At 32.7% G+C, this 9496-nt stretch overlaps 1 protein-coding gene across 1 annotated transcript; it reads right to left on the bottom strand.

Annotated features, from left to right (window-relative positions):
• Positions 1-1108: 1108 nt before the first annotated feature.
• On the bottom strand, positions 1109-9268 carry LOC124457333 (deleted in malignant brain tumors 1 protein-like). Its single transcript, XM_047007603.1, has 5 exons — positions 9225-9268; positions 8614-8897; positions 7273-7590; positions 4597-4914; positions 1109-1445 (listed from the first exon to the last, which is right to left on the bottom strand). Exons 1-5 carry the CDS (start codon positions 9266-9268, stop codon positions 1426-1428), a joined length of 984 nt encoding a protein of 327 aa, XP_046863559.1. The 3' UTR covers positions 1109-1425.
• Between the last annotated feature and the right edge of the window lie 228 nt (positions 9269-9496).

Genomic DNA, 9496 nt, shown 5'->3' with positions numbered 1-9496 from the left:
CAAATTAATAAATAAAAGATGTTTACTGCATGTGTTTGCACAGGCTTATGCAGTCCGAGGAGACCTTTGGGAGAACTCAAGAGCAGATCAATGTAAGCCCGAGACCGAATGTCGAGGATTGCACATGCTCAAGAGTTTTTACCCCAGACACACTTGCAAAAGCCAGTGCAAACACGAAAAACATGTTATTTTTTTTAAAAAATAACAATAATGCGAAACAAAAAACCATTATAATATTCTTTTAACGTGTAGTCATGATTAATTTGCAAATTCTGTTTGATTGATTGATTGATTTGATTGGTTAAGCTTAGATCGTTTTCGCAAACTCATGCAAACACAGGTCTAAACCCATCAGCGCACGTGCTTCGTTGTGTTTATTTTATAATATGAAATGATGTCAAGTTAACGATACTTTAACATTACATAACAGAATATTTTCTGAATTACCAAAACTTTCTGAGAGATACCGTACTCATCTGGTTATGATTCTTCACTGATATATGTCATGAGAAAGATAAACACTTTGTTTTAGCTGTAGTCTGTACTAAGAAAAAGTTCAAAAAAAATGAAATGTTTTTACTAATAATTTATAATTTGCATTCATTGTACAATCATAAACATTGCAATTGAAGAAATGGTACTCTATGTTGTGCTTGATGTTTGATAAATCATAAATGATTGGAAACATAATAATTCATGAATGCAATATCTGACGTCATTTTCTAAAATCGTCATCCATTTTGAGTGAGACAAAATGATTCTTAATTTTTATTTCGATATCATATTCCAAACATTTCTGATTCCTACAATGCATCAATTTATTGGTAAATCAATCTACAGGATTAGCAAGTCCCAACGGAAAAACTAAATGTGAAGATTTACAATAGATTGATTTTAAGATTTCTTTTAATTACAAAGCTAGTCGAGGTTTGCCTCTCCTTTGGAAACACATCATAAACTGATTTTATTAATTTTATTTTCATGCAATCGCGGTCATCTCTGGTTGGTGGGCAGTACAAGTGGCATGGTAGGTAGCAATTGCCAGCATTGTCTTGCGGAATCCACGCAATAACTTTATGTAACTTCAAAAGAAAATCTTACGGCTTGATTTGTCAATTGTCAAAGATAATGTAATTCAGTAAATCATTTGATTTGTCAATAATATTTTATTCTTAGCAGAAATTAAACTTCATCATTTTACTTTTTTTTATAGATTATGATAATATGTACATTTACTTTATATGATAATATGGTTGATTACAATTTGTTTACACGTAGTTTTGTGTACAGATACATTTCAACAATGGATAAAATGTCAAACACACAGCATTTTCTACATAAGCTTTCAAATTTTCCACGACACTTTTTACGATCTTCGATTAGAATTAAGTTTTTAGTGTATTTCTTTGACATGATTCCCCATCACTAGGATCTTTCCTTAGAGCCTATAAAATTTCATGAAATTTAACTCTTAGAAAAGCGCTTTCCTGCATTCAATCTATACCAAGGAATATAGGAAAACCCTATTCATGATCTGAACGGAAAAAAATTTTGCAAATTTTGGCCGGTTTTAATTACCACTTGTGTTTGCCAAGTCTTACCATGATTAAATCAAAAGGTTTCCTCCATTGGCATAATCATAGTATTTTTCCTTGGTAGCAATAGAAAGATGAAGCACGTCATTTTTTGCAATGAAAAGTAAAAAGAACAAAATATAATCTTTCTTCCTGAAGTGTTTATGAAGGAAAACTTCATAAACACTTCAGTAGCAAGTCCCAACAAACTACTCTGGCTGATTTTGCTCGTTTCTCAATAACAACTGGTTATATTGATGTAATGATGAATGCGAAAATGAAGGAAATATTGATGCAAGAGAAAGCAGATGAAGAAAAGAACAAAGAAATTATGTTGATTCTTCTTGATGTGGCTCGCACTCAGGCAAGCAGTCGTTGGCATCCGGAGGAGGCGGCAATGACAAGGACGGAAAATTCATTCAGATTGTAAATCTTTTTCCAATACATTCTCCTGTTCTCAAGCTGTGGCTGGACGATCAGCGCCTAAGGCCATATAGTACAACATATACAAGGTCAGAGGCACAAAATGAGATGCATCATTTGCTGGCTCAATCTGTGAGGGATGAAGTTTGTGCTGAATTAAGTCAGCCGGTGTATTTTCTGTGTCTGCAGACACTACACCTAATACTTTGAATCAAGACATGCTTATCGTCGCTGTAAAATATGTCAACCATATGAGCATCCCATGCGAGAGACGGCTTGAAATGAAAGACCCCTTGATAAAGCCGATGCTGGAGCGGCTAAAGGTGTCATTAAATCTTTAATAGAAAATTAAATCGATGTAGATATGCTTGCATTTCAAACATACGATTTCGCAACATCAATGTCTGGATAACTAAATGGTGCTCAAAAAGTGTTGCAAGAAATTTTAAAACGACAAGTGCCTTACATCCCTTGCCAGAGACATCGGTCTAATACATTAAACGAGCATTGTTGCAATTATAGCTCAATAAGTACATCAACGTACGGCGCTCTAGATTACGTATATGTGCTCTTTAGCAAAAGCACAAAAAGAAATAAAATTGTAGAAGAAAGTTGCAAAGATGTTGAAAACAATTTAAAGCTTTGAAACTTGTCAAAGACAAGATGGGTTTACAATTCTGAGTCCATTGATGCTGTCTGGAGAAGTTATGAGGTCATACCAAATGCTATTGTGAAAGTTATTAATGCTCGAGAAGTAAAATCAAAAGTAAAATCTAAAGGTGATGGAATAGAAAAGAAATTTCTTAGTTTTGACTTTCTTTTTGCTCTTATTTTCATGCAAATCATAATGACAAAACCAATCCCTAATCAAACAACAGCAGGAGGAGGAGCTAAATCTAATATATGCACTTAACCTGATTGATGCTACAGTAAAAAACCTTAGGCAAATTCGAAGTGACTATAACGGATTAGACTCAGAGATAGAGGCAATGGTTGCATTCGTTACCAAAGTAGGAATAGACGTAATGGCAGAATACACACGTCATCATTGATCAAGAAAGTCACCCAAACGAATTGCTGAGCATTCCGAAATAACAACAGAAAAACCTTTAAACATTTGTACCAAAAGAAATGTACTTGGTTCTAGACTCACTTATTACCGAGTATACCAATATCATTAAAGTTTGCATCGACCAGATAAAACCTTTTGGAGAGCTTACAGCTGCCACTAGAAAGGCCGATGGCTGAATCAGTTCATAAAAGTGTAGTCTTTTACACCGGCGGTATAAGATGTTGATGCAGAAATACTGCTGTCTGAGTTGGAAGTTTTCAATAATATTGTGTCGTCACAACTTAAATCAGAACCCAAATCCCTTCAAGACGTTGCGTTATTTGCTTTCAATCACAAAAACGTCTTTCCAATGGTGTGCAAGGCGTATCAACTATTGCTGACCGCTCCAGTGTCCGTTGCAAAAGATGAAAGGTGTTTCAGGAAGTATATGATTGTCAAAACTGCTTGAGATGCACAAAGATAGATACGCGATTAAATGACTTAATCGTTCTTGCATGTGAAAAGATCCTACGGACAATGTTGACTTAAATGTTATTTTAAAAATTGGGCAACTGCAAGGATGCAAAAAATGACATCAAAGATTTAATAATACGCTAAAGTGCGTTCTGTCACAAGAATACAATATGTATTACAAAAATATATAGCGAAAATGTGTTCAATCATCACAATATTTTATTGTTGAATAAGTACTAATCTATATGATCTGCAAGGCATCTTGTGTCCTTGCAGGGCAATTTTATTCCCCCCCACCCACATTAAAAAGGTGCTAGTTTAACCCCTGTGCATAAGTTCTTAACCGGTTAACTTGCGAACTTTCCTCATTGGTTTCCCATTCAATCATTTCATTTTATTGCAATATGACAAAACTACCCCAAAACCTGTTGATACAAGCAAAAAATAAAGAGTAAATAGTTCACTCATACTCTTCGTTGAAAACGCGGGCATCTTTATCGCATTTTAAAATAACTGTCTTTTTAATTATTGAGAAATATGTTTCTGGTGCTCTCTAGGTATGGCTTTAGCCAAACCTTAACGGTCAGTTAAAACGAATTTAAAATGAATTCTTAAGATAGACAGCACGCCATTACAAGACAAAATTACACTGCAGTATAAATTTGGAGATGCTCCTTATTAATGTGCAAAAAAATTTTAATGGAGCATCATAAGCTACAGCATACAGCTTTAAATAGCTATAATGAATGTAAACAATCGTAACAAAACTGATAATTTAAGGATTATCATATTCCTCCAAGGAAAAGTTGGCCAATGGACTGCCCAATTTCTCTGGTATTGTCGAATCTTTCTCTGGGCAATCATAAAATTGGTTATGTTTAATTATGTACTCGTGGAACGAGTTGTGTTTATTTGGTTAATTTACGTCCGAAGCTGTGTTTATACTTAAGGCATTTGTCAATATCTATTTCAGTATTATAAAATCATATTAAATGTTTCAATTAATCATTGAAGATCCCTCAAATAATTCAGTTTATCATCTTTGTATAAAATTTAAATAATGTACATACAAACCTGAACATTGTACACCAGCATCTTGATAATGTCTACAATTATGCAATCCCCATTCTCTATGTGAACAACTCGAAATATTACTTTCATTTCCTACACATTGAACGTCGTCTAACCATATTCTTCCACTGCCACGTGGAACATTACCTCCTAGTAAAGCCCTGAAATAATAGTCATAACCAAGTTGTCGACACACAACTTTAGCATCGTTTATATCCCAGCCATCATCACAAATTGTTCCCCATTCTCCATTGTAAAATACCTCTACACGACCTTTGCCAATAGAACTTTCTGGTCCCCGAAGTCTAACAGAGTTGATAACTGATAAAAAAAAAATCAAGAGATAATGCAAAACATAGAATTCTCAACTCCGAAATATTCTAAGTTACATGTATACATATAAAGTATCCTAATATGTTAGATGCCATTGTAAAATCTTCTTAGGCGAAATTAATGAATTAGATTAGTAACAAAAAATTGATAAAAAAACTTACATAAGTACAATATCAAAACGTTTTGAGCGAACAGACACACTATTTCACTTTCATGAGTCGAAAAAAATTTTTATTTAGACCAATCCTCATTTCTTTATGTAATATAAATAAGTTCTTAACCCGTTAACTTGCAAACTTTTCCCATTGGTTTCACATTCAATCATTTCATTTCATTGCAATATGGCAAAACTACCCCATAACTTGTTGATACAGGCAAAAAATAAAGAGTAAATAGTTCACTCAAACTGTTTGTTTAAAACTTTGGAATCTTTATCGCATTTTTAAAATAACTGTCTTTTTAATTATTGAGAAATATGTTTCTGGTGCTTTCTAGGTATGGCTTTAGCTAAATCTTAACGGTCAGTTAAAAACGAATTTAAAAATGAATTCTTAAGATAGACAGCACGCCATTACAAGACATAAAATTACAGTGCAGTGTTAATTTCGAGATGCTTCTGTTAAATATGCAAAAAAAATTTTAATGGGCCTTTATAAACCACAGCATACAGCTTTAAATAGGTATAATGAATGTAAACAATCGTAACAAAACTGTTAATTTAAGGATTATCATATTCCTCCAAGGAAACTTTGGTCAATGGACTGCCCTTTTTCTCGATTATTATCGAATCTTTCTATGGGCAATCTTAAAATAGGTTATGTTTAATTATGTCCTCGTGGAACGAGTTGTGTTTATATGGTTACTTTACGTCCGAAGACGTGTTTATACTTAAGGAATTTGTCAATATTGTTTCAGTATTTGAAAATCATATTAAATGTTTCGATTAATCATTGAGGATCCTTCAAATAATTCAGTTTATTATCTTTGTAAATAAATGTAAATAATGTAGAAACAAACCTGAACATTGTATACCAGCATCTTCATCATGTGTACAATTATGTGATCCCCATCCACTATGTGAACAACTCGAAATATTATTTTCATTTCCTACACAACGAACTTCGTCTAACCATATTCTTCCACTGCCATGTGGAACATTACCTCCTAGTAAAGCCCTGCCAGCATAGTCATAACCAAGTTGTCGACAAACAACTTTAGCATCGTTTAAATCCCAGCCATCATCACAAATTGTTCCCCATTCTCCATTGTAAAATACATCCACACGACCTCTGCCAATAGAACTTTCTGGTCCCCGAAGTCTAACAGAGTTGATAACTGATAAAAAAAGAAAATAAAGAGATATTGCAAAACATAGAAGTCTTCACTCCAAAATATTCTAAGTTACATGTTTATATATAAAGTATCCTGTTATGTTGGGTGCCATTGTAAAATATTCTTGTGCGAAATTAATCATTTAAATTAGTAACAAAAATTTGATAAAAACTTACATAAGTACAATATCAAAACGTTTTGGACAATAGACACTATTTGACTTTCATGAGTCGAAAAATTTTTATTTAGACCAGTCCTCATTTCTTTATGTAATATAAATAAGTTCTTAACCCGTTAACTTGCGAACTTTCCCATTGGTTTCCATTCAATCATTTCATTTTATTGCAATATGGCAAAACTACCCATAACTTGTTGATACAGGCAAAAATAAAGAGTAAATAGTTCACTCATACTCTTCGTTTAAAACGTGGAATCTTTATCGCATTTTTAAAATAACTGTCTTTTAATTATTGAAATATGTTTCTGGTGCTCTCTAGGTATGGCTTTAGCTAAATCTTAACGGTCAGTTAAAACGAATTTAAAATGAATTCTTAAGATAGACAGCACGCCATTACAAGACATAAAATTACACTGCAGTGTAAATTTGGAGATGCTCCTTATTAATGTGCAAAAATTTTAATGGAGCATCATAAGCTACAGCATACAGCTTTAAATAGCTATAATGAATGTAAACAATCGTAACAAAACTGATAATTTAAGGATTATCATATTCCTCCAAGGAAAAGTTGGCCAATGGACTGCCCATTTTCTCTGGTATTGTCGAATCTTTCTCTGGGCAATCATAAAATTGTTTATGTTTAATTATGTACTCGTGGAACGAGTTGTGTTTATTTGGTTAATTTACGTCCGAAGCTTTGTTTATACTTAAGGCATTTGTCAATATCTATTTCAGTATTATAAAATCATATTAAATGTTTCAATTAATCATTGAAGATCCCCAAATAATTCAGTTTATCATCTTTGTATGAAAATATAAATAATGTAGAAACAAACCTGAACATTGTACACCAGCATCTTCATAATGCGTACAATAATGCAATCCCCATTCTCTATGTGAACAACTCGTAATATTACTTTCATTTCCTACACAACGAACGCCGTCTAACCATATCCTTCCACTGCCATAAGGAACATTACCTCCTAGTAAAGCCCTGAAATAATAGTCATAACCAAGTTGTCGACACACAACTTTAGCATCGTTTATATTCCAGCCACGATCACAAATTGTTCCCCATTCTCCATTGTAAAATACTTCTACACGACCTTTGCCAATAGAACTTTCTGGTCCCCGAAGTCTAACAGAGTTGATAACTGATAAAAAAAGAAAATCAAGAGATAATGCAAAACATAGAAGTCTCAACTCCGAAATATTCTAAGTTACATGTATACATATAAAGTATCCTAATATGTTAGATGCCATTGTAAAATCTTCTTAGGCGAAATTAATGAATTAAATTAGTAACAAAAATTGATAAAAACTTACATGAGTACAATATCAAAACGTTATAGACAAGTACACACTATTTGACTTTCATCAGTCTAAATTATTTTTTATTTAGATCAGTCCTCATTTCTTTCTGTAATATAAATAACTTATTAACACTTTAACTTGCAAATGTTCCCATTAGTTTTCCATTCAATCATTTGATTTTATTGCCATATGGCAACACTGCCCCATAACTTGTTGAAACAAGCAAAAAAATAAAAAGTAAATTGTTCACATAGACTCTTCGCTTATAACGTGGAAAACTATATCGTATTTTTAAAATAACTGTCTTTTTAGTTGTTCAGAAATACGTTTCTGGTGCTCTCTAGGCAGGGCTTTAGCTGAACCTTAACGGTCAGTTAAAAACAAATCAAAAATAAATTCTTAAGATAGACAGCACGACATTAAAAGACATAAAATTACACTCAGTGTTAATTTGGAGATGCTTCTGTTAAATATGCAAAAAAAATTTTAATGGACCTTTATAAGCTACAGCCTACAGCTTTAAAAAGCTATAATGAATGTAAACAATCGTAAAAAAACTGATAATTTAAGGATTATTGCATTCCTCCACGGAAAATTGGTCAATGTTCTGCCCTTTTTCTCGAGTATTATCGAATCTTTCTATGGGCAATCATAAAATAGGTTATGTTTAATTATGTCCTCGTGGAACGAGTTGTGTTTATATGGTTAATTTACGTCCGAAGCTGTGTTTATACTTAAGCAATTTGTCAATCTTGTTTCAGTATTTGAAAATCATATTAAATGTTTCGATTAATCATTGAGGATCCTTCAAATAATTCAGTTTATTATCATTGTAAATAAATGTAAATAATGTAGGAACAAACCTGAACATTGTATACCAGCATCTTCATCATGTGTACAATTATGTGATCCCCATCCACTATGTGAACAACTCGAAATATTATTTTCATTTCCTACACAACGAACTTCGTCTAACCATATTCTTCCACTGCCATGTAGAACATTATCTCCTAGTAAAGCCCTGACAGCATAGTCATAACCAAGTTGTCGACAAACAACTTTAGCATCGTTTAAATCCCAGCCATCATCACAAATTGTTCCCCATTCTCCATTGTAAAATACATCCACACGACCTCTGCCAATAGAACTTTCTGGTCCCCGAAGTCTAATAGAGTTGATAACTGATAAAAAAAGAAAATAAAGAGATATTGCAAAACATAGAAGTCTTCACTCCAAAATATTCTAAGTTACATGTTTATATATAAAGTATCCTGTTATGTTGGGTGCCATTGTAAAATATTCCTGTGCGAAATTAATCATTTAAATTAGTAACAAAAATTTGATAAAAAAACTTACATTAGTACAATATCAAAACGTTTTAGACAAGTAGACACTATTTGACTTTCATGAGTCGAAAAAAGTTTTTATTTAGACCAGTCCTCATTTCTTTATGTAATATAAATAAGTTCTTAACCCGTTAACTTGTGAACTTTCCCCATTGTTATTCCATTCAATCATTTCATTTTATTGCAATATGGCAAAGCTACCCCATAACTTGGTGATACAGGCAAAAAATGAAGAGTAAATAGTTCACTCATACTCTTCGTTTAAAACGTGGGAATCTTTATCACATTTTTAAAATAACTGTCTTTTTTAATTATTGAGAAATATGATTCTGGTGCTCTCTAGGTATGGCTTTAGCTAAATCTTAACGGTCAGTTAAAAACGAATTTAAAAATGAATTCT

Source organism: Xenia sp. Carnegie-2017, unplaced genomic scaffold (genome assembly GCF_021976095.1).
Source record: "Xenia sp. Carnegie-2017 unplaced genomic scaffold, XeniaSp_v1 HiC_scaffold_6, whole genome shotgun sequence".
NCBI classification, from domain to species: domain Eukaryota; kingdom Metazoa; phylum Cnidaria; class Anthozoa; order Malacalcyonacea; family Xeniidae; genus Xenia; species Xenia sp. Carnegie-2017.
The sequence above is the reverse complement of the archived record's forward strand: the minus strand, read 5'-3'. Positions and strand labels throughout refer to the sequence as shown.

Bases quoted from the DNA above. Each gene is read 5' to 3' on its own strand.
- LOC124457333 (XM_047007603.1), bottom strand. From the start codon at position 9,268: ATGATTGAATGGAATAACAATGGGGAAAGTTCACAAGTTAACGG. The intron at 7,591-8,613 runs GTTTGTTCCTAC...TTTTTTTATCAG, and splicing joins TGCTGGTATACAATGTTCAG to TTATCAACTCTGTTAGACTT. The intron at 1,446-4,596 runs GTTTGTATGTAC...GAAATTTTATAG, and splicing joins TGCTGGTGTACAATGTTCAG to GCTCTAAGGAAAGATCCTAG.